The 25,669-nt window shown below is 39.1% G+C and overlaps 2 protein-coding genes across 3 annotated transcripts in view; both read right to left on the reverse strand.

The window, feature by feature from the left end:
* CPLANE1 (ciliogenesis and planar polarity effector complex subunit 1) overlaps nucleotides 1–21,207 on the reverse strand; it is a 63,311-nt gene extending 42,104 nt beyond the window's left edge. Inside the window, exons 1-15 of the mRNA XM_062615406.1 lie at nucleotides 21,076–21,207; nucleotides 20,085–20,217; nucleotides 19,752–19,871; nucleotides 18,666–18,895; nucleotides 18,151–18,257; nucleotides 16,816–16,972; nucleotides 15,947–16,050; nucleotides 15,641–15,823; nucleotides 13,975–14,224; nucleotides 9,447–9,599; nucleotides 7,398–8,158; nucleotides 4,698–4,882; nucleotides 2,544–2,624; nucleotides 1,660–1,824; nucleotides 812–985 (exon numbers count right to left, since the gene is read on the reverse strand). Of these exons, the coding sequence (XP_062471390.1) occupies nucleotides 812–985; nucleotides 1,660–1,824; nucleotides 2,544–2,624; nucleotides 4,698–4,882; nucleotides 7,398–8,158; nucleotides 9,447–9,599; nucleotides 13,975–14,224; nucleotides 15,641–15,823; nucleotides 15,947–16,050; nucleotides 16,816–16,972; nucleotides 18,151–18,257; nucleotides 18,666–18,895; nucleotides 19,752–19,871; nucleotides 20,085–20,217; nucleotides 21,076–21,156 (2,884 nt within the window). The 5' untranslated portion in view covers nucleotides 21,157–21,207. The remainder of the gene's footprint in view (nucleotides 1–811; nucleotides 986–1,659; nucleotides 1,825–2,543; nucleotides 2,625–4,697; nucleotides 4,883–7,397; nucleotides 8,159–9,446; nucleotides 9,600–13,974; nucleotides 14,225–15,640; nucleotides 15,824–15,946; nucleotides 16,051–16,815; nucleotides 16,973–18,150; nucleotides 18,258–18,665; nucleotides 18,896–19,751; nucleotides 19,872–20,084; nucleotides 20,218–21,075) is intronic.
* A 3,052-nt stretch (nucleotides 21,208–24,259) lies between these two features.
* The window catches only part of NUP155 (nucleoporin 155), a 29,048-nt gene continuing 27,638 nt past the window's right edge, over nucleotides 24,260–25,669 (reverse strand). For both annotated transcript variants that reach the window (XM_062615408.1, XM_062615407.1), the window contains one exon: nucleotides 24,260–25,116. In XM_062615408.1, coding sequence (XP_062471392.1) covers nucleotides 24,978–25,116 — 139 coding nt within the window. In that variant the 3' untranslated portion in view covers nucleotides 24,260–24,977. The remainder of the gene's footprint in view (nucleotides 25,117–25,669) is intronic.

The raw sequence follows: 25,669 nt of genomic DNA on the forward strand, positions 1-25,669 counted from the left end.
ATCTACAAAGAAGGGATGGAAGGAGGATCCAGAGAATTGTAGGGTTGTTACTCTCACCTTGGTGCCAGGAAAGGTTACGGAGCATGTCCGGAGTGCTACCACATGGCATATACAAGACAAGCAGGTGATCTGGCCCAGGCAGCATGGCTTTTATAAAAGGCACATCCTGCTTGACTAACCGCATCACCTTCTATGACAAGGTGAACCACTTACTGGATGAGAGAAAGGCTCTGGATGTTGTGTACCCAGATCTCAGTAAAGCCTCTGACAGCGTTTCTCACAGCATTCTCCTGAAGAAATTGGCTGCTCATGGCTTGGATGGGTGTATGGTTCAGCGGGTAAACAAAACAGCTGGACAGCTAAGCCCAGAGAGTCGTGGTAAATGAAACTGGTGGCTGGTCACAACTGATGTTCCCCAGAGCTCAGTACTGGGGCCAGTTCTGTTTACTGTCATTAATCATCTGAACAAGGTTTAGTGGTGGACTTGTCAGTGCTAAGTTAACACTCGGACTTCATGTTCTTAAAAAGTTTTTTTCCAACCTAAATGATTTTATGATTGCATTGTATGGATGACATAATAGTTTGATGTGTGTAACTGAATTGACACCAAAAATATTTTCAATAATGAAGAGCTGCAAAACATTAATACCATACAGAGGCACACACACTCCTCACCCAAAATTTATAATGAATGGTGGTGAAATAAATCACGATGTTAAAACATAACAGACAGCACTGATATACAGGGGAAAAAAAAAAAAAAAAAAAAAGAGTTAAGCACAGCAAGTCAAACTGCTTTTAGAGAAAATACCTTGCTTGATGTGAAGTGGATGCAGGATGTCTACATTGTGTGGGGGAAAGATATAGAGCAGCTGATTTGTGAAATAAGCGGCCATGAATCGTGCCATGGACCGAATCACAGCCATAGCAGTTTCTGTATGAATGTCTGTTATCATCCATAGTTCATGCTGAAAATACCTGGTATCTAAAAAAAAAAAACAGACATCAAATTAAAACATTATGGAAATTATTTTAATTTTGAATGCTTCTTGACAAGCTTTCAGGACTTAGAGAGCTCATTACACATTATATTAATATTATAAAACTTTTATACTATGTTGTTAATGACGAGAGCTGGACTTCTAGTACCTAAATTTAGATCAGTGCTGAGTCAAAAATCTTTAAATTCGGAAATAAAGAGATCATGCTCTGACTCAGCAGAGAAAAAAATTATATACAAGCATCTGCAAAAGAAAACGAAACCAAACACACCAACCGTCAATTCAGGACTGGTGACCAATCTATCATGTTTTATCATAAGAAAAATGTTAGATCAATATAAAATGAAATCAGATAATTTAATCCTTATTTTTCTAATCCAAAGTCTTTCCTTGAGCAGATTTAAATCTAAGATCATCTAATGGGCCATGATTTCACTATTAGTTATACAGTTAAAAGTTGTCTAAACACTACAAGGGCAGCTGAAAGAACATCTGAGGATCAGAAAAAGATCTTTAAAGTCACTGAAAACAGACTTCAGTCCAGTATAAAGAGAAAAGCGTGCTGCCAAACATGGCTGTGATGGCACAGAGACTAGATACTAGATTATTCAAACAGTATCAACATACCTTATCACACCTTTATGCAATATAAACATACCAGAAAACTTTTCCATCTGACCCACTGTCAGCTGTGATCGCCTTAGAATCTCTCCTACCAGATGATCACAGAGTCCCTGAGCCTCACACAAGTTATACTGATACAGGTGGCAAAATAGTATTGCAAGATAATATCTACTCTGAAGAAAACATATTCGTTTTCCCCCTGCATTAAAACAGGAAAAAAAAAAAAATAACAAACACAAAGACAGACACAGCAGGTTTGAAAATACAAGTTCCTCCCTCTTCAGAAACAAATCTATGTAAATATATACTCTGAGAAGTAGCAATGAGCACCAGCTATTTTCAGAGATAGGATCCTTCTACAACCTCTAAGTTACTAGCGAGTTAATGCTCATCCACAAGTTTTACTTCTGGATATTTGGCAGTTTTCAAACAATACAGTGTATAATTATTCCAGGAGAGCTTGAGAGGCTAGTCTTCAAAGAAGGAATGCCTAAACAACAATGAAATTGCTTAGACATCCACCATGCTTCCAGTATCCTGAATTCTGCATGAGGTACTCCTCATTATACTAACCAGCAAAAAGCATTTCTCATGATGTATGGGAATACACTCTGGAATATCTGTTTCAAATGCCCTCCTAAATCAACTCCTGTTACAAATTATTTTGTTTCTCCCCGAACACTAAAGACCTATGTTTTTACAGCTCCTAAGGGAATTAATTTTTGTTATCTGCTTTTTTTACCAGGGAACAATCAGACCTATGTTTTGCCTTGTCTCTATTTAAATCCCAGCTTAATTTCATACATGCATCATTTATGTCTTGCCCCCTTTTTTTGAAGGGCAAAGACCCATAAATAACTATATAAAGTGATTCTACAACTTAACGCCTCCAGGCCCAAAAAAGAATGTATCCCTTACCTTTACCCTTGATTTCACAAAGAGATCTTTTCCAAATGTCCAGAGATTCTTTGTATGAGCCTAAAAGGAACTTCTCCTCACCTACAAAGTCACACATATTACAAATTAGAAGTGCTTCACAGTTAGTTTTACATGTGCAAACACACATGCATTTACCTCAGTATTACAGATTTATGAAAAGCACAATGAAATATGTGAGTCTCCAGCAAATTTCTGTTCTCAGAGCTAAATCTGTGTTGAACATCTGAATGAAGCTGACTTTCAATACCCCTCCCCTGCCTTTTATTTAATTGCTAAATCACTGTGGGGAAAAAAAAAAAAAAAGTTATAATCACTCCTACAAGGCTTTCAGTAATTAAGTTTGTTTGTTTGTTTAGATTAAACAAGGTTATAAACATTAACTATACTTACAAACTTCAGCATTCAACACCTGCAATAGTTTATAATGGTTTATATGGAAAAGCATTTCATCTTATGCTTTCATTTTTCCTATGATAAGGAAGATATTTTTTCATTATAAAAAGTAGTTATAAAATTATTTAGCAAGTTGAATACATATATTCTTTTTCAGTGTAAAAGCACTTTCAAACAACAGGTCTGAGGACTGTTAACATTTAGAGAAATGAAATGTGTATCTCTCCGCCTCTGCTTATTCTGATTTTTAATAAATTGGTCAATTCCTAAATACTTTGACAGAAAGGTAACTGTAAAAGAGTAGAGTTCCTAGGCAAAGGAGAAGAAGGGGAAAAAAAAAAAATACCGAACCCGACAACCAAACCAAACCAGATAGTACTACTGCAGAAGAAAAGCCAAGGACAAATTTCTCACTCTATCCTGCTTATCAGTAGCTAGCCAGTGCAGGTATTGGCTGGCCCATCAGCATATGTGTTACTCTAGCTCATCCATAAACCATACTGTACCTATTTGGCAAACTGAATGTAAACAAAGAACATAACGAATGGGTAGAAAGCTCCATGTATTGTTAGGATGAATGAAAGAGACATAAATCAGCTAATGTATGGAGTGATGTAGAAAGAGAAGATAAAAGTAACTTTTAATAGAGAGAGAGATACCAAGAATATGGAGAGGAAACAATTTCTGTGGGAGACATAAATAGGAAGCGAGGCTTATTAGTGTCGAAGGGGAAAGCAAGACAGAGCATAGGACAAGTGTAGGAAATTAGGCTACAACCATGCACCATTTGCAAAATAAAGACACTGGATTAAGTCTAGTACATTGTTATGCTAAATTTGATGCTTAGTTGAGACTGACTACATTTACATCCATGACATGCTCATGCCAGTGGTGATCACACGACGTGAACAGGACTTCTGCACAGAAATTCAGTAAGAGACACACTGTATTGCCCATCTACTTCAGAGGAAGTAACACAGTGCAAGAGATCAGAATTCATATCCTGCATTCAGATTCTCTAGGACATGATTCATAGAATCATGGAATAGTTAGGGTTGGAAAGGACCTTAAGATCATCAAGTTCCAAACCCCCTGCCATGGGTAGAGACACCTCACACTAAACCATCTCAACCCAAGGCTTTGTCCAACCTGGTCTTGAACACTGCCAGGGATGGAGCATTCACAACCTCCCTGGGCAACCCATTCCAGTGCCTCACCATCCTAACGGGAAAGAATTTCCTCCTTATACCCAATCTAAACTTCCCCTGCTCAAGTTTTAACCCGTTACCCCTTGTCCTATCACTACAGTCCCCTAATGAAGAGTCCCTCTTCAGCATCCCTACAGGCCCCCTTCAGATACTGGAAGGCTGCTATGAGGTCTCCACGCAGCCTTCTCTTCTCCAGGCTGAACAGCCCCAACTTTCTCAGCCTATCTTCATACAGGAAGTGCTCCAGTCCCCTGATCATCCTTGTGGCCCTTCTCTGGACTTGTTCCAACAGTCAATTCAAAGCAAACTAAAGTCACTAGTCTTCTTATTCAGCTCAAGATTATAATACAATCCACAGATGTACTAGAACATGAAGTACAGAGAGTTTCAATCAGAATTTTAAGAAAAGTTCCACTTGTAATATTTCTTAAATCTGGTGGTTATTGATTGTCCTTAAGTTTGACCTAATTTTCCTATTACTCAGTTACCCATGCAACTACCTAATAGCTGTAGTTCTTTCCAAAGTACTAACCAGCTACAGAATTAATCTTCAGATGTTGTTCTAAGGTCACTCCTGAAGACTGGAGGGTGGCTTCTATATGACATAAAAGCGATGAGGCAACAGATTCTTCTTCCACATTCCTGTTTACTTTTCTCTTCAGCTGCACCTGATACCAAACCACTTTCTTATACAATAATCGCCATAGAACTATCAACCTGTAGTTAAGAAAATCATCAAAAATTAACAGTTACTTACACATTTTTTTTCTTATGTTCTGCATTACGTATCTCAAAACTAGATTTTATTTTATGCTAGCAACAACTTTCTTGATTTCAATGAGGGGGAAAAATACACTTTCTGCCTCAGTTTTTGTATTTTGACCAACAAACATTGATTCTCCTGAACTTGCATAAAAAAAGCAACCTATGTCAAGCACTGAAACACACCCAAAAATACCCCTTTGCTATCTAAAATGTGGGGAAATGAAATAACCTAGATAAACTTCAAAACACATATCAGTGTCTTTACAAACAAGACTGATTAAAAATACAATGAAAGCGTAACACAGAAAAGCAAAGACAGGGAAACAAAAAACTGCAGAGCATGTTTTTAGGGCTCACAAGTCCCTGATGCCCAGCACAATGCTATTAGATATACCAGCTCAGATACATAATAAGCTTACCAATACAAGGAAATATACATTGCCAGGGACTTGAAAAAGCTCACACAAAACTGCAACACATCTGCAGCCTCTTCTCTATCTCTAGCATTACTGCTTTCATTATTTATACACACATACTCAATCAAATTCACAGTGCTCAGAACCTGAAGCACAAGTTAATCTAAAGTGTGGATTATCTTCTCAGAGGACACTGAAATTTGCCTATCAAATTCACAGTGAGCACAGTATTTTAAGCTTATCAAAGAAATAAACGTTACTGCAGTAAGATTAAATTTGTGAGTTTCTTCTCACAAAGTTTCATGAGTTTCTTCTCACAAATTTAGGTTCTCAAGGTTCTCAATCTTCTTAGATTCTCAATCTCTGGGAAGGAACAGCTTGCTCCTATGTTAACACACTTGGATTAATCTGAGTTCTGCAGCAGAAAAACACACCAGTGATACTAATGGATTTTCTAAATAGTTGGATAGCACACTTCAGTTTAAGCTTCTTTCAATTTTATGTATCTGCAAAGAACAAATATCTCCACTGATTTAATAAAGTTTCCACACAGTGGGGTTTTTCTTTTTGCTCCAGGACTCCACATCCATAATCAAGTGCAAACTTTGCTGACTAAACTGACATTGCAGATATATTGCATATGAGCAGCCGCTCGGGTCCACCAAACTTCTACATGGGAAAGAGCAGGATTAGCAAGAGGCAGTAAAAGCTTTTGAAACTTAATACCGGGATTGATGCTGCACTACCACACCAGGTGTGAGCTGTTAATCCACCAATTATCTCTGAACTGATTGGCAGTAATTAGTTAAATCAACAACTATATTCAACCATAGATCTAAAACCTAATCTGCATGCTTCAGTAGATTACCACACTTTTTCTATAGAATATGACACAGAAAAGAAACAAAAGGACGTTGTAATTACCATATTATTGAAAAATAAAAATGTTGTTCTAACATAAAGAATCATAGAATCATTTAGGCTGGAAAGAACCTTCAATATCATTGAGTCCAACCATTAACAAAACACTGCCAAGTGCATCACTAAACCATGTCCCTAAGTAGCACATCTACATGTCTTTAAATACCTCCAGGGATGGTGACTCTACCACTTCCCTGGGAAGCATGTTTCAGTGCTTGACAACCCTTCCCATGGAGAAATGTTTCATAATACCGAATCAAAACCTTCCCTGGTGGAGGTTGTGGCCCTTACGTCTTGTCCTATCACTTGTCACTTGGAGAAAACACCAACCCCCACGTCACTGAATCTCCTTTCAGGTAGCTGGAAAGAGCAATAAGGTCCCCCAAGCCTCTTTTTCTCCACATAAAACAAGCCCAATTCCCTCAGCCATTCCTCATCATAATTGTGCTCCAGACCCTTCACCAGCTTTGTTGCCCTCCTCTGGACCAGCAACAGCATCTCAATGTCTCTCTTGTAGTGAGGGGCCCAGAACTGAACACAGGATTCAAGGTGCAGCCTCACCAGTGCCCAGTGCAGGGGACGATCACTACCCTGGCCCTGCGGCCACACTTGCTGATATAGACCAAGATAACAGTGGCCTTCTTGTCTGCCTGGGCACAATTGAGCTCTGTCAATCAGCACCCCCAAGTCCTTTTCTGCTGAGCAGCTTTCCACTCACTCTTCCCCAAGGCTGTAGCACTGCATGGCATCGTTGTGGCCCAATTGCAGGACCTGGCACTGATCTTTGTTGAGCCTCATACAATTGACCTTGGCCCATTGATGCAATCAGTCCAGCTCAGCCCCTAGAGCCTTCCTACTCTGCAGCATGTCAACACTCTCACCGAACATGGTGTGTAGCCCACAGACTTACTGAGGGGGTGCACTCAATCTCCTTGTCCAGATCATTGATAAAAGTAATATGCAGAACTGGCCCCAGTCCTGAGTCCAGAGGGACACTAAGTGGCCCACCTTGTCATAGAAAGTGATGAGGTTAGTCAAGCAGGATGTGCCTTTTATAAAGCCATGCTGCCTGGGCCGGACCACCTGCTTGTCCTGTGCGTTTTTTTTCCCCACATAAAGATCATTCATACCTTTTTTCTGTTTTTGCATCATGGTTTACTGCTCGAGGAGGCTCTCTAAGCAGAGATTTCAGTGAGCTGAATTGCTGAGTAGTACTCTCATCAAGAACTAGGAAAACAGGCACAGTGAGGGAGTCAAGATCTGTCAGACTATTACCATGAGGAGATGAAAAAAAATTCTCATACTGTAGTATGCACACATTACTTAAAGTGTGAGAAACCATTTTCAAAAGCCAGAAACATGCCAGAAGGTTTTTTGAGAACAACTGATCTTGTTGCTGTATAAGCATCAGTTTTAAAGTTTGTAGTGTCAGCTTTGCCACATGCCCAGTTGGACTGGCTCTTGAATGCCAGCATAAGATTGTTAAAAACTGCTGAAAATATTTTAGGACACAATGTATCCAGTGAGTATTCTCTGCAGACTTGTTTAAAGATGCATCCTGGTTTAGCAGAGAGCATTTGACAAACTGAAGAATGTTGAAAAAATGGGTAATGCAATTCACTATGTAGTTCAGCATCTTATCTTTCTCTTCCACATTTTTTGAAATCCCTATCTGCCATGCAGCAAGAAGGTTTTTCTGAATGGAATATAGTTCCACTGATAACTTATCTTTCTCTTCAGTATTGTCTTTTGCATGGATAGTATCAAACACTGATGCAAATTCTAAGTGGCCTTGATCAGCTTTACTAACAAATGAATGGATTCTTTGGCTATAGAAGCTGGACAGGCTATTGCAAAACTGCTTTTCATCATCCGATTCTTCTTCATAACCCTAGATCAGAAAAAAAAACAAAAACAAAAAAACAAACAACAGTTTAATTAAGTCTATTGAGCGAGAGCATAGTCCGTGAGCATCATCACTAGTCAGTCCCACAAATATAATTTTTATTCTCAATTAATATGCTTAATTGCTAGTAAGTTTCATTCACAGCAGTTTCATCTAGATCTAGAACTAAATGTGGCTATTTGGAATAGCTGTGCAGAAAGAAATTAAATTACCTAACAGCAACAACAAAATCACAAACACAGCAGTAGTTTTTATACCAGGAAGTGAAACCCTGCCTTTCATAAAGCACAGACCACGAGGAAGAGTTTTTGCTAGATACTGATAAGATCTGAAATCCATTCAACGAAACCTCAGAAATGTCAACAAACAAGTCAAAACCTGAAAGCAAGAAAAGCACTGGGAAAGGCTGCACAATGACTTTGATCACAAAAGCCAGAAAGGGGAAAGCTGGGGCTGTTCAGCCAGGCAAAGAGAAGGCTGTGTAGAGACTTCATAGCAGCCTTCCAGTATCTGAAGGGGGCCTACAAGGATGCTGGAGAGACACTCTTCATCAGGGACTATCGTGACAGGACAAGGGGGAATGGGTTTAAACTTAAACAGGGGAGATTTAGGTTGGATATAAGGAAGAAGTTCTTTACTGTGAGGGTGGTGAGGCACTGGAGCAGGTTGTCCAAGGAAGTCAAGAATGCTTCATCCCTGGTGGTGTTCAAGGCCAGGTCGGACAGAGCCTTGAGTGACATGATCTAGTATGAGGTGCCCCTGCCCATGGCAGGGGGTGGGAACTAGATAATCTTAAGGTCCTTTCCAACCCAAATCATCCTATGGTTCTATGAAATTTTGGAACTAATGGAAGAATCCTCTAAACATTGAGGATTAATATTTTATTTACTAAGGATAGTAATATTGTAGTTATCATTATACTTTAGAGCCTGAGTATACTTAGTGCTGTAATGTTACATTTTATTATAAAGTGAAGTTAAACTATGAAACAATAAACTCATGTGCAAGTAGATCAGTACACATTTTTCAAAAAGTTAACTCACTGCTACAAGAAATGATGTTTGAAAAGGAAAAAATCAAGTTTCAGTTGAGAAAAATAACCATATCTCTTTAAAAAGATTAGAATTTTAACCAATACTGAATTAGCTCAAATACAGCTAGTAAGAGAAAATATATTTGGAAAAAAAAAACAAACAACCGTTTACATTTTGAATAATTTAAAATCAAATCATATCATCTGCATAGCTTTAAGTGGAAAAATGCTATTAAGTACCAGTAAATCCATGGTTTTCTCTCTAACTTCTGCTGTGTCCTCTTCAAGGAATTTTGGAATGGTGGAAAAGATGGAACTCCGGTTTTGAGCATGTTTCAAAAGACTAGCTTTTAACGACAACAATGACTGTAAACACAGCAGTCTCCCTTTAGACTAAAAGAAACAACATCACAAAACATATTACGTGTCTCTAGCAAGATCAAACCAGATACTTCCTACACAATACAAAGAAATTGGTTTCTTCTGTAAAAAGCTTCAGTTTAAAAGTCCCAGGCAGAAAGAGAGAACAGATCAGCAGGCGTATGTTGCACAGAAACAATGTTTTGACTATGCTTCAGGAAGGCAGAATTTTCTCAACACCAGACAACTCTACTCTCCTTCATGCTTTCCTGATCACTGAAATGATCTTACAATTTTATCAGTATGTAAGACTTTATTGCCTTCTTACTAGTAACATGTCTTTTTAAGTTGTCAAACCTTTGCCTGCTCTTCTAGCTTATACATGAATACCATCATAACTCCCTTCTCCAAAGATCAGAAATACAAACTGAATAGGAAGAGAAGTTGTATTCCATCAGCAAATGAAAAAAATCTGAATTTAGTATCTATTAGATCTTATGTGGTTGCCAACAGCTGTGGGACCTCTTTTTCCAAAGGCTTCCTGTCTCTCAAACATAGGTCAACTTGAAGAGACAGAAAAATAAAAACCAAATGCTTTAAGCAAGCTTTAATTGACAACCTCAGCTGAGGACGTAGTAGACATGCACAGAGCACCATTGGGACTGTTACTGATCACACTAAAACAGCAGCAGCCTAAGATAAGTTTTATAGAATCCTTTCTGAATCATTCTGAAAGGGTAAGTTAGTCAGAGTAGCATAATACCTTTCAGTGATCTGAACAAACTCTATAGATAGAGAAAAACCACTTTCTTTTACAGTTACACAAAGAACATTTAGTGACAGGTAACACTGACCGCTTTACTACATTTAACTTAAACATCATACAAACAAAGGAATAAAATTTCAGGAAAAAGACGTGTATTCATTGTTTTCCAGATCAACACTAATCTCAAAACAACTTTATAATTAAAAAAAATTCATAAAAATATCAAAGTACCTACAAGTATCAAAGTATTATGCAGAACATAAAGAAGGACTCTAGAAAACACAAAGAAGGACTACAGAGCCCTGGGAGAGGTGGTTAGGGGCCCTGGAGTTCAGATAGTCTTTTTGTCAATTCTCCAGGATACAGGGGAGAACCCTAAAAAACGCTAGGAAGATTGGCCAGGTTAACAAATGGTTAGAATGGTAGTGTCATAGTCAGGGGTTTGGGTGTCTTGAATACGGGAATCGAGTTTGTAGGCCAGGTCTAGTAGGGGCTGGTGGAGCTGCTCGATAAGGGGAAGAGCGGTTTTCGTAGAAGGCTTGCCAGACTGGTCAAGGAAGCTTTAAACTAGATGCGCTGTGGGAGGGGGGTATCATTCCATCCCAACACACCCAGTCAGTTGCCAGCACCAGTAATAAATGCTTGGAGCAATGTAGAGATATTCCAGCCGCTCCAGCCAATGAGCCGGCTTCATCTGGAGCTCAGCTCAGATGCCTCTATACAAATGCTTGTAGCAAAGGGAACAAATAAGAGGAATTAGAGATGTGTGCACGGCTACGAGGGTATGATATAACAGGCATCACAGAAACATGGTGGGATGGCTCCTGTGACTGCAGTGCTGGAATGGAAGGCTACAGGCGCTTTAGAAAAGACAGGACGGGCAGGCGGGGAGGGAGATTTGCTATTTATGTTAGGGATAGGCTGAAGAGTATGGAACTCTGTCTGGGGACAGGTGAGAAGTCAAGAGAGTTTGTACATCAGGGTTAAAGGGAGAACAGCTATGGGGGACATTACTATGGGGATCTGTTACAGACCACCTGATCAAGAAGACTCTCTGGATGAAGCACTCTATAGACAGATAGGAGCAGCCTCACACTTGCAGGCCCTTGTTCTCATGGATGAACTCAACCACCCCGACATCTGTTGGAGGGACAGTACAGCCCAGCACAAGCAACCCAGGAGGTTCCTCGATTGTGTGGAAGACAGCTTCCTTCTGCAAGTAACAGAGGAGCCGACAAGGAGAGGTGCCATGCTTGACATTCTGCTCACCAACAGGGAAGGGCTGGTTGGAAATGTGACACTCCAGGGCAGCCTTGGTTGTAGCAATCATGAGATGGTCGAATTCGAGATCCCCAGGACAGTGAGAAGAGTGTGCAGCAATCTCAATGCCCTGGACTTCGAGAGAGCAGACTTTGGCTTCTTCAGGAACCTGCTTAGTAAGGTTCCATGGGATATAGCCCTAGAGGGCAGAGGGGCCCAAGACTGCTGGTTAGTATTCAAGGATCAGGTACTGCAAGCTCAGGAGTGTCGCATCCCAACTAGAAGGAAGTGCAGCAGGAGGGCCAGGAGACCTCCTTGGATGGATAAGGAGCTGCTGAGGAAACTCTGAAGGAAAAAAGAGGCTTATAAAAGGTGGAAGCAAGGACAGGTGGCCTGGGAAGAATACAGAGATATTGTCCAGGAAGCTAGGGACCAGGTTAGGAAAGCTAAGGCCCAATTAGAATTAAACTTGGCTAGGGATGTGAAAGATAACAGGAAGGGATTCTATAGGTACGTAGCAAATAAAAGACAGACTACGGACAACATGGGCCCGCTCCAGCAGCTATCGGGAGAAGTGGCTACCCTGGATTTGAAGAAGGCTGACAATCTGAACGACTTTTTTGACTTGGTCTTCACTGGCAAATGCTCTGACTGCACCACCCAAATCTTGGAAGGCAGATGCAGGAACTGTGAGAATGATGAACCTGGGCCCACTGTAGGAGAGGATCTGGTTCGAGGCCATCTTAAGAACCTGAACATGCATAAGTACAGCGGACCTGATGAAATCCATCAAGGGCCCTGAAGCAGCTTGCAAATGAACTTGTTAAGCCACTGTCCATCATATTTGAAAATCATGGCACTCAGGTGAAGTGTCTGATGACTAGAAAAATGGAAATATAACCCCCATTTTTAAGAAGGGGAAAATGGATGAGCCGGGGAATTACAGACCAGTCAGTCTCACCTCTGTGCCTGGCAAAATCTTGGAGCAGGTTCTCCTGGAAGGCATGCTAAGGCACATGAAATACAACAAGGTGGTTGGTTACAGCCAGCATGGCTTCACTAAGGGGAAATCCTGCCTGACCAATTTGGTGGCCTTCTATGATGGGGCTACGGAACTGATGGACAGGGGTAGAGCAGTTGACATCATCTGGCTGGAATTGTGTAAAATGTTCAAAACTGTCCCACATGACATCCTTGCCTCTAAACTGGAGAGACATCAATTTGATAGGTGGACCACTCGGTGGATAAAGAACTAGCTGGACGGCCTCACGCAAAGAGTTGTAGTCAATGGCTCAATGTCCAGTAACGAGTGGTGTCCCTCAGGGATCGGGGTTGGGACCGGTCTTGTTCAACATCTTTGTCGCTGACATGGACAGTGGGATTGAGTGCACCCTCAGCAAGTTTGCTGATGACACCAAGCTGTGTGGTTCAGTTGATATGCTGGAGGGAAGGAATGCCATCCAGAGGGACCTCGACACTCTTGTAAGGTGGGCAGATGCCAACCTTATGAAGTTTAACCATGCCAAGTGCAAGGTCCTACAGCTGGGTTGGAGCAATCCCAGGCACAGCTACAGGATGGGCAGAGAAGAGATCCAGAGCAGCCCTGCAGGGAAGAACCTGGTCAATGAGAAAATGAACATGAGCCGGCAGTGTGCGCTACCAGCCCAGAAACCCAAGCGTATCCTGGGCTGCCTCAAAAGGAGCGTGACCAGCAAGTCAAAGGAGGTGATCCTGACACTCTACTCTGCTCTCGTGAGACCTCACCTGGAGTATTGTGTGCAGTTCTGGTGTCCTCAACATAAAAAGGGCATGGAACTGTTGGAACAAGTCCAGAGGAGGGTCAGGAGGATGATCAGGGGACTGGAGCACCTCCCGTATGAAGACAGGCTGAGAAAATTGGGGCTGTTCAGCCAGGCAAAGAGAAGGCTGCGTGGAGACCTCATAGCAGCCTTCCAGTATCTGAAGGGTATAGGGATGCTGGGGATGGACTATTCATTAGGGAGTGTAGTGACAGGACAAAGGGCAATGGGTTAAAACTTAAACAGGGGAAGTTTAGATTCGATATAAGGAAGAAATTCTTTACTGTTAGGGTGGTGAGGCACTGGAATGGGTTGGCCAGGGAGGCTGTGAATGCTCCATCCCTGGCGGTGTTCAAGGCCAGGTTGGACAGAGCCTTGGGTGGCATGGTTTAGTGTGAGGTGTCCCTACCCATGGCAGGGGGGTTGGAACTAGATGATCTTAAGGTCCTTTCCAACCCTAACTATTCTATGATTCTATGATTCTAAAGTAAACTAAATTGAGGTCCTCAATTTAAAAAAATCCACATTTTTGTACACTGTTGTTTTTTTTGCATAAAACCTTCAAAATAATTCATAAACCTACCTTGGAGTTCAGCAAATTCGAGCGGATACTTTCAACCCGTTGGGTTGAATCAAGCAAAAGAGTTCTTATGAATCCTGATGGTGAAAGGTTATTAGGAAATCTAACCACTGTTATCATGTATCCATCGGAGACAATGAGGTAGGGTAATCTTGAATGTGACGCAACCGAAAATCTCTGTCTGATAAGGTCACTTTCAGAAGCTGAAGAACCAACAGACTGGCTAGAATCTTGACAAAAAGAGTGCTGCTGTCTAAAATAAAGATACATCAACATTTAAGCAACTATCACATGTAATAATCATCAACAGATTAGAGAAAAAAATAACATATGAAAGTTTAATACCACTGACATTACTGTCCTTATAGGTCCATTCAGAATTTTAAAGAAGCTTCTACGTTTTTTAGGATGAGCACTGCAAATAACACTATTTCTGCTTGCAAGATACTGGTATTTTGCCGAGTTGCAGTTTTTTTAATTTAAACAAGAAGTGGCTCTTACTATCCTCTTCTTCATTAACAAGTATTATACATATTTTTCACAATTTGACTTCAAATTTCTGTATCATACTCTCTTACCTAGCTTTTAGTGTCTATGACTAAAGTGCTTGAAGATGGAATTTTAATCAGATGCTAAAAGTCATGCATGAAAAAGAAAAAAACCCTATCAAGTTCTGAATCTCAGTATTTCAGAATCACTTGACATTCCACAGAAAAATTTTGTATCAACACTCAAGTCTTCTCTCACAAAAGAGGGCTTACAAAGTCTATCCTTACAAAGAAATCACTCCTTACTGAGATCCAGAAATCTGTGTTGTGCATGTAGCCCCATAATACTCTGACATAATGTTGCTGAGTTTGGTTTTTTTAATTATTTCTTTATATTCCAAAAGTTAGTAGATAAGGTGAAAAAAGTAGCTACGTACATTCAATAAATAATTGTAATTGAGGTATTTTAGTATCTGATTTTTCAACCAGTGTAAGAAGGTATTAGGCTGCTTTGAATGTTTTCATCAGATGTTAACATTTATGCACTATCCAGCTTTAGTTATTCAGAACTAATAGGACAAGAAAAAATTAAAGTTTGATTTTTATTTTGTTTCCTCTAATTATTCAAACTATTTTACTTTTTGTAACTTTGAGTTGATGCTAGACAGTGTTAGAGATCCTTCTATTTCCCCATACACCCAGTAGCATAATTTCTAAAATTAGATCAGGAGTACCCCCACAAAAAAACAATAAAAAAGCTAACTAGCTTTTGTCATACAAATCTGTTATTTATAAGACATATGACTATGATAGAAACTTCTGTAAGTAAAATCTAATATTGAGCAGAGAAATGCCACTGGATTAAAATAAATCTGCACTTTCAGTAATTTTGTAAGTTCTATTTCTTCTTGTATCATAAAATCATGCCATTTTTAGTTACTACTAAATCCAAATACTTCTAAAAATCAAATCACTTCATGTATACTTAGTGTCATTATGCCAATTTTCATCAAAACAAACCCATTACAAGAAATAGAAAGAACTATGAATGAGAACAGATATTGAGAAGGCACATAAAAAGCAGGAGTGAATCTGAGATAGGAGGTTTATGTGAAATTGTAAAAAATGAGTAAGATATGATCATATGACAAAAATGTATAAACATTTTCAAATCCTTTTACCTGTATGTTATTAGAGGATGAAATGGAATAAACTCTGCTGGTCCAAACTCTAAAGAGCAGCCAGAAGTAATCAAGGTCAGCAATTCACCCATGCATGTCAATAAAATCAAAGATCCACGTTTTAACATGCAAGCCAAGAAAAGGCTATCAGGAGTCCAACTCATATCACCAACCCAGTAAGATCTAAATTGGGCAAGAAAAAAAATACTTTTCTCTGTCAAATTTCCGTATCAAAATGTTAAGTTAAAAACAAAAATAATTAAAAAAAAAAAATCCACAACAGCAGCAAAAACATCAGTTACTGACCTGATGAACTTGGATGGAACCGTGCTATTCTTGCTACTACAGCCTTTAAGGCTACCCGAAACAGTTACAAAATTCAACGTGTTTAAAAACAAAATCTGAGTTGCCTAGAAAGAAAGAGTAAATGTAAAAAAAATATACATTTGTATCAAACTGTCACTGTTGTAAAAATCAATTTCTACTAGCAGTACATTTGATGTACTGGAAACATTATTATATATGAAAATGACATGACACTTTGATATTTTTCTGACTGATATTGAGTACTGACTAATTTCTGTACCTATTTCTACATTTAATGTATACTCTATATAAATCAATTGCTTTTTTAACACAGCTTTTTCTAAAACCCTCAAAAAAATGCAAGATCACTCTTTTCCAGTTTTGCCGATAAATAAAACCTGGAGCTTTGAAGGACTGCATCATCCCATCCTAGTACACTAAATAAGCTGGCCTGTATTCCGCCCCTGTCATGATTAGCACTAAAAACAACATTAAGATTTGGCCTCCAAGATGTTGGAAGGAATAACAATATGAAGTGGGAATACAACTTCCAAGACATGTTAATCATGCCTCAGCCTAAGAATCATCTCAAACCTTTGCAGATAACATGCAATATCTGAAGCTAATCCATTACTGTATTTCCTGGAGATTGGAAATGTCAGAGGGTCTTATATGGGTTTCTTAACTGAACAACAGCGTTTAAAATATTGCAGATTGTAGCAGAATATTTTAGCTATGGATCATCAATTTGAATATAATCACATGTATGAATAGGAATGCTGAAAAATCATTCCTACAAATGTGTTATTAAATCTCTGTTACCGTTTCATTTAAACTGAACTAGTGACTTCTGTCTATCACTCATATACCTTTGGATCGGTTTGATTAACAGCTACTGCAAGTAGAAGTCCATCTCTTGCAAATGCACACAGCAAAGCTCCTCTTGACTTTATAGACACACACTGAGGAACCAAATTAAGAAGCGAACAAGTCTGTTGTACCCAGTGGACCTGGTATGGCAAAGAACTGAGTACGAAAACAAAGACAAGAAAAAAATGTTACTCAGTTATGCTTAATGAGATGATATGTAGAAAAAAAAACAAGCATATTTTTCTTCAAAAGCCTTACAAATGAAAAATATATTTACACAAGTTTAAAAATTATGTCTGAGCACTGAGAATTATTTTTATGGGATGGGAATTTGAGCTATATGTATAGAACATGCAAATAAATATAGATGTATGCCATATAATTAAGGTGCTTGCATTCTAGCCAATAGCTTCCTCGGACAGTATAATGTCCTCCAACAGAGGATTTCTGAATTCAAAAATGAAAATCAACAGTATGCTGCAATGAACAAAGAAGCTGTGGACACCTCATTGTTAAGGAGTAGAAAGCGAGGCTGTATTTGGCTTCCACTAAACTGATCTAGGGGAAGTTGTTCTTGCTCATGGCGGGGGGGGGGGAACTAGATGATCGTTAGAGGTCCCTTCCAACCCAAACCACCCCAAGAACCTAGAAAGATTCTTAACATGGTAGAAAACACAAGAAAGATTCCATTTGGAAGCATGCCAACCAACACAAAAAAATGAAGCAGTACCATGAAAAAGGATATTAAACAATAGTAAACAAAAACGAGCCATAGTTGCCACAAAGAAGTCATGAGTAACACAGCTAATTTCAGGCTGCAAGTATTATAGTGTATATATATGCACTTCTGCAGTAGGAATGTTATGCTATATTTCATTTTTTGTATTAATAGAAAGGCATTAGCATCCTACTGACAAACTGAGTGCAGAGTAATGCAGCTTAAGAGGACAAGAAGGACATCAGTATCAAGAGTATCATTAACAAAAGCAGTTGTACCACATCAAGTGGAGGGCAAATTTCTAACAAGTTACTCAAGTTATACTTGCAAAGAACGTATCTATTTCACTTCATATATAATCGTATCTCACTTAAGAAAGAAGAATGGACTATACACAGAATGGACTCAGGATTACTGTTCAACTGCATTTTTAAGAAGTTATATCAGTTCAACTATTTCAGTATATGGCCATGGCCCAGATAAAGAAAAAGAGACACACACTCTTGTCTAGGCACACATGACAAAAAGGGGAACAGGAAACAAAATCCCAACTCGAAAGCACTTCATAACAAAAATCTTGCTCAAGCTAATTAACTTCAAATATCTGTGAACTTACCTAACATATTTAAAGCTATTTTCATGCCATCGAATAATTGAAAATGTGAGTACCAGGTGTTCTCCAGAGTAGAACACAAATGAGCACAAGCAGCAATCACCCAGAACCTGTGGAGAAAAAAAAAAATAAATCCAAACAACAAAAAAACCCAATACAACCAAAAACCAGAACAAAACCAAAAACCTGGTAACACACAATTTTGTCTGTAATTGTTTACATATTTAGATAACTTGCCATTACAATTCAGATTAAATAACAATGTCATTCAAAAAAATAAAGGTTTTCAAGAATATTACTAGGCCAGATAAACTTTTGTCTGATGCAGTATAGCTGTTCTTATGTTTTCATTATATCCAATATGTTTTCATTATATCCAATATGAACTGAACTAATAAGCCTACATACAACACCAAAGAGGTGAAGAGGCAGATGTTGCGCTCAAATTCACTGTAGCTTCTGTGGTTCTAATTTAAAAAAAGAGACTGAGTGATCATTTTAGGGCTTATTTATTTTACCTCATTTTGTATGAAAGCAGCATGCACTCCAATTTCTTTTTCTTCAGCAGAAGGCAACATGACTGATTCATCAGGCAAAATCTGTGTCCAACGCCCAGGAGAAGAATTTTTACAAGAGGATGTATTTTCATGTTCTATGCTTTCCCATAAAAAAACACATGCTGTAGGAGTAGTTAATAGTGCTTTTCTGCCATCTCCGGACACATACAAGTACAATCTCATTAAACACTCTGGGGGAAAAAAAAAAGCAACACCACCACAACAAATAGAACAATGTGCCAGAATAGTTGCTGCTCCTCTGTTAGATTGAGATTTAAAATGAATCATAGATAAAGGAGATTTCTTCTCTATCACACAAAATCCAAGCTGCTGCCCTTAAGTGTCTTTCATTTTCAGCTTCGTCATTGACAACAGACCTTGGACAGCAGGGATGTCAGACAGGACACACACTTTTATGCATTTTATTAATTATCTTCCCCACAAGACTCAACCAATAGAGTTGTTTCTAAAGATCATTTTTCTTGAAATCTATCTTTCATGAAAATGCTCAAATGCTCTACTATCTATTATTTTCAGTACCTAAATGCACTACTGATCATCCCAGAAATGACATAGTTGCTTATACAGTACTTCACTTTTCAATCTGGTATCAGTGAGATTATTTTATACTTAGTATGCAAATACGTGCCTTTATATTATTCTCTTCAGTTAGCATTTGTTATAAAAATCTACCTACAGAATACATTTAAATTATGCATACAGGGTTTACATCTAATGTATGTTTGTTCTCAGCTATTCAAAGCCTAGCAAGGACTGTTTCTGTACAGTTAAAAACTAACCATTAAAAAATAAAATACTCAGTGGTTTTAAAAATTAATTACTACTTACAGGAGATAACTAAACACAGAAAACTGTACCATTCAAGTAATATTTCGGACATTTGTCAAAGCTTAGCCAGCATACAAATTATATAAATGCAAACCAATGGGAAAATACAGCTTTTACTTGTACACTAACACTTAACAATAAGAAAACCACTGCTGCTCTATTCTAATTGTCAAAAGACCATCTGGAAAAAAAAACTACCTTGTGCTGATGCAACTACTTTCCTAGACTCTTCAACTGCTGGCACAATTTTCAAGCAGTCCTGATCTTTATTCCAAAGAAACAGATCTCCTGTTGAAAGTATTCCTGCCAACCAAGCACCTGCGTTCATCAGAAAAGAGATGTTTTCAAGGATATTATTTCGAAGTCCTTAGAATTACTTCCCTTCCATCTTAGTCACAGTTCCAAAGCTCACATTTATCTGTCAGTTCTAAAGCTGACAGTTATCTGTCAGTTAACTGACTGATCCTTTAGATATACTTTCTAAACTCTTAAAACTACATGAGTTTTTAAAAGTAAGATATTGTACTTAACAATTTCTTGATGTTGTCAAAACAACTACATTTTTCAGCAATGACTGCAACTGAGGGATTTTCTTCGTCTTCCCCGATGCCAGGTTAATTTCATTTATACGTTTATCATCTAGAAGAAAAACAGCCTCTTTCTCCTGTTGAAAGAAAAAAATAAGAGCATTTCAGTTTCTAAAATAGTATTTTCTACCTAAGCCTAGAAAACAATGCAGCAATAAAAAATATTAGCGAAAAATAATTTAAAAAAGGGTAAGTAAAAACATGTTACAGCTGCAATTACCGTTATCAATTTCATTCTATGGTATATTTGCTTTACAGTACATCACACCTAGCATCATTCTACACTGGTAGGATGGTTCACAGGTTTCAAACTAACTAATTTTGCAATCATTCAAAGAATCTCAACTTAACTACCTGCCAAGAAATGACAACACAACAACAAATTAGACACTAGTTATCTCCTGTTGTAGAGTTTAATTTAAGGAAATTTTTGTCAGTGATTTCAACAGAAGAAGGAATTGATCTTAAGTGGTTAGCTACTGCAACGGAAATCATACTGCAGAAGAAAAAAAAAGATTATCAAAAAAGCTTAAGAAAGCACGTCCCTCAACAAGTGCAAGATAGTATGGAAAAAAATTTCTGTTCACAATTTCCAACAATGTACTGTAAAAATGGTTATGAAAAGCTAGAAGCATCAAAACAACAATACCATATAAGGAACAGCTCTTTTGGAAAACCAAACCAAATTAATCTCAATTGTTTATCTGAGAATTTTTTAATCTCCTGCCTCCAGTCAATAAGACAGAAGAATAAGCCTTTTATTTCAATAACTCCTACATTCAAACACTTCCTGAGGTTTGTTTTTGTTTTGTTGGGGTTTTTTTACGCACACTCACTCACCCCCACTACACAGAAGTGCAAACTGTTACATAATTAAAACACCACTCTTTGCATATTTTTATTTAAATAAAAAAAAAAGAGCTCATTACATTTACCTGTCCAATCCATGAGATGCGAGGCCATGGCTTTCTCTGCTTTATAGAGGTAGAGATGAGTACATCTAGCTTAAACTCCATTCTTATTTAACTTCTAGGTGGCCATTACAAAGAAAAATAGTGGCATTTTCACGTATCCATAGAAAATTTGAAGAAACAAAGGAAAAACAAATACAATAGGTTTTTATTATTTGATGGTTGGGAGTACAAGGTGAGAATCCAGACACAAACTCTTCAACTACAGCAGCTTCCTGCTAAACACAAACAGAACTGATACTTACCTGTATTTCCAAACTGAACTGTCTTACTTTCGTGGAGGCCATTTGCAGTTCAGATTACATTGCTCCAGAAGTGAGAGAAAGACGTCGTAAGACCAACAGCTTTACTGAAAGCTCTAATAAGAACGAGAAAGAAATCGAGAACACATAAAACCTCCTAACCGCGAGAGATCACGGCCGGAGCACGACATTGGCAGCGATCCTCGGGTACCGGAGGAGCGCGCCCGCTCAACGCAGCCTCGGGGCCGCCTCAGGCCGCGCGCCGACGGCGCGCCGGACACCCCCTAATGAAGGGGAAGAGCGGCGGCGGCCGCCAGGCAGCTGCCTCACCTCTGTGAGAGTCACTCGGGGTAGGTGGAGCAGCCCCCGAAGCGGAGCGCAGACCGCTTTGGGACCGAAGTGGTGGGGAAGACTTCACAATAACGCCACTGCCACTTCTGCCCGAGGAGGAGCGGATGCGGCCCCGCAGGCTGACTCCTGCTCGGACCGTACAGCCCACTACACCCAGCGCCGCGCAGGCCGCACTCACCTGCCGCCGCGCCGGCTGCCACCAACGGCCTCGAGCGGAGCGCGGGCGGAGGAGCTCGCAGCGCGCATGCGCGGAGTCTCGCAGCGAGGGCAACTTCCGTCAGCGGAGGCGCTGGTCCTCGCTGCGTTTGCGGGTCCGGTCCTCTGTCAGGGTCGGAGGCTCACGGGCGGGCATCGGGCTTAGGAGGTGGCGGGAGCTGAGTGACGCAGCTAAAGGTATCAGCGCTATCAGATACAGGAATTCAGGTGGTGTACAAGGAGGTGAGGTGAGCAGATGATCGCTGCCTTTCATTCCCTTGCAGAATGCCTTTGATTCCCTTAAAGTAGCTACTCTCTCAAACTGGTGCTTGTTCCCGAAACCACCTTGTACCAAACCTCTTTCCTTCCCTGCCTTAACCAGTCTTCATCGAGAATGAGTAACACTGGGGTAAAAGAAGAAAAAAAAAAAAAACAACAAAAGCAATTATCCAACTTGTTGATAACCATTTTAGTGAGATTCATATCCATGTTGTCAGTTACTTCCTTGTACTCATCACAAGTTTCACCTACTGCATTAATCCACCCATCCCTCTCCTCTCCTCCGATCTCAGACTTCCGTATTGCTCCAAACTGAAATCGGGAAACTGAACCCACCCTTTCTCCACCTGAGAGCAAAGCAAGTGCTGTGAAAACGTAAGGCAATGTCTACCGTGTAATTACCTGAAATTGGATGAAAAATATCAAAGATAACTTGTGATACTCTTTGGAAACCTTGTAATATTGCCAGAGGCATTCTTATTCTATTAACTGGAAAACAAAAAAAAAGCTGAAACTCATATTTGTGTCTTGAACCTGTTCCCAACTCTTCAGACATTTCTTCAGATCTAAAACTAGAAATCAGATTACAGAATATAGCTCAACACAACATTTGCTCCACTTACATGCAAACATTAAAATTTAGAAACAAATACATCAGGTAAGACTTGGGACATCACTTGTATGGGGTATGAACTGAACCGTAAGAACAAGACCTGGGTATATGTACATGGCATCCTTGGTGTGAAACACACCTAACAGCTGTCCTGGGTTCAGCAGTAGCAGTCATGTTTCTCCTTTGTGGTAGCTGGTGCAGTGCTGTGTTTTGACTTCCAGCCTGGGAACAGTGTTGGTGAAGCCGATGGTTTCGGTTGTTGCTAAGTGATGTTTACCCTGATGAAGGACTTTGTGAGGCTCATGCTCTGCCAGGGAGGAGGGGAAGCTGTGAGGAAGGAGAGATGGGGCGCCTGACCCAGGCTAGCCAGGGAGGTATTCCATACCACAGCACGTCATGCCCGGGGTGGGGGGTAACTGGGAGTTACCCGGAAGGACATGGGTTTCCGGGTGGGACTCGTTTCTTGGCCGGTGGTATCGTATTCTCTTCCCTTGTTATTTTCCCTTATCATTGCTGTCGTTGGTGGTAGCGGTGGTGATTTGTGTTGTACACTGGTTGCTGGACTGTTCTTGTCTCAACCCGTAGGAGTTGCACTCTTTCGATCCTCCTCCCCGTTCCTCTGGGAGCGGGGAAGGGGAGAGCCCTGGGGGGGGGGCTTGATTGTTGTCAGCCCAGCACCACTCACTGGGAGTGAGTGAACAAGTTGCCTGACTGGGTTTAAACCACGACAACAGCATAAAGTAACTTGTACTAACTAAAATGAATGTACTTTTATATAGAAAGATACAAATATTTTTCCCAGGACATACAGCAATTCCTTCATTCAAATACTCTGTGAAGGAATTTCAACACTAACAAAAGAGAAAAGCCAATATTAAGATTGCAGCTCTATTTTCATCTAACAAGGTAAAAAAGAAATATAATTTACATATTACTTCATTAAGTGCATTCTCTGGCTGGAAACCATCATAATGTACCTGAAAGTTCAGAGAGAATACTACTATACTGTAAATAAAACTTCAGAGCATAGTAATCACATCTGGTAGTAAAGGTTTTAAGTGGATAACTTGCATGTAAATGTCAATCTGTTTATTTCCCCATTTTTTTAACACCTCTGATGTGTATATCAACTGCTAATTCTCCTGGGAAAAAAAAAACAAGAATACCTTCATCTACTCTGTAGGCATAATTTGCTTCTTCCCCCATTAGAAAGTTCTCTGATTATTTGCATATGTGAAGAAGATACTTGAGAAAGACGTAAGACTAGCATGAACTGGTAATTTCTTGTGCATGCCATACAGAGCTTATGTTGTCGAATATGTACAGAATGCACAGCAGTAAACAAGACAAAAAAGATTTCCTTCTAGGACAAGATTTTAAAATCTTAGGAAGCATGTATAGACTTTGCTCCTTTTAAGGAATATACATGATTTGGTGCTTGTGTGCATGCAATGGAAGCAGACAGAAGTCACGTTTTGTGTACTTTATTTCAATAGATACAACATATTCATTAAAATGGAATACAGAAAGTAAGTCGATGGGCTTTCAATACTGTTATTTCACTTGCAATACAAATTAGACTGCTAGTGTCTGCAACTTCATCCCAAATATTCTACCTGCAGAAGCAGTCCCTGTTTCAAGTAAGATTTTTGAAATAATGATTCTTTGTTACTGGAAGACCTGGAAATACAATCATGCGGAGTTATGATTACATCACTGCTCCCTGGTATGGCCATGTTTACAGCCTGACTCATCTACATGTGCTTTTATCATCATCTTGCCTTCTGCAGTTGTCACTGTTTTGATACTTGTAAAACGAGCGATCAATTAGATTTGCATCCTACTTTTCTCCATTACTTCAGGTAAAAAAGAATATTTTCCAAAGTGTTTAATCCTCAAGGGAAAGGTCACACAATGTGTTTTATTCCAAGAGTATAAAAACGCTTTCCATTGTTAAAAAAATTTTGTAGCAGTAAAAGAAAATCTGTGACATTTACATTCTACAATTTGTAGATACCTTTAGAATAACAAGAATATAGGCCACGCAATCTGTAACTGCAGCAGGGGATACAACTTTCTCAGAATTTCTGATGATCTCTTCTTCCAGAGATTCACTGCAGACGTTTGAACTTTCATGTCACAATTCATTTTATTTGAGATACTGCCTGTGTTAGTGTATTAGTCAATTAGTGGAGCCGTTCTAATTTAGCCTGTAGCGATTTAAAATTCCCAACTGTGGTCTGCACCATTAGTGTTGGGGTCATAGACTGAAGTTCAACCAGGTAGCAACTAACTGCGTCTAAGCAAACATTTGTGAATTGTCGCCTGTAAAGAAACATAGAATAACGATGAGTTCCTTTTTGCTCCTGTATATTAGAATTAATCTGAAACAGAGAGTGAGCACTCTTTGAGTTTTAATGGAATAACATATCAGCAAGACATCTATCAGCTACTTTGAAGTATCCAACTTAGAAAAATAGATTTTTGAAATCTAATGCTTGTGACTATGGTATAATGGGAAAATCATCAGTACTGTTTATCTGGTATTAATTATAAACAATAAAACATGATGCTTAATAACAATGTGAAATATTTAATATTTATATACTACTTTATGAATAGAATAAATATGTTAATTTAGATAGTAATTTTAAATTCCTCAGTCTCAAAAATTTAGGTATTAATATCTTAAGTAGATTATTAGACAACATTCATGAAGTTACTAGAACTTTAAATCAGCTAACTATAAGAGATCAACAAAGTGAGAAAAAATAGATATAAACTCTGCATGTGAACAGGGGCTATTTACATGTGTATCTTCAAGAGATTCAGAAAAAAATACGGTAAGGCGAGTTACCAAGAATTTGTCTAGTCCAGC

Source organism: Pezoporus occidentalis, unplaced genomic scaffold (genome assembly GCF_034315485.1).
Source record: "Pezoporus occidentalis ecotype Australia unplaced genomic scaffold, CSIRO_AGI_Poc_V1 ctg181, whole genome shotgun sequence".
Taxonomy (NCBI): domain Eukaryota; kingdom Metazoa; phylum Chordata; class Aves; order Psittaciformes; family Psittacidae; genus Pezoporus; species Pezoporus occidentalis.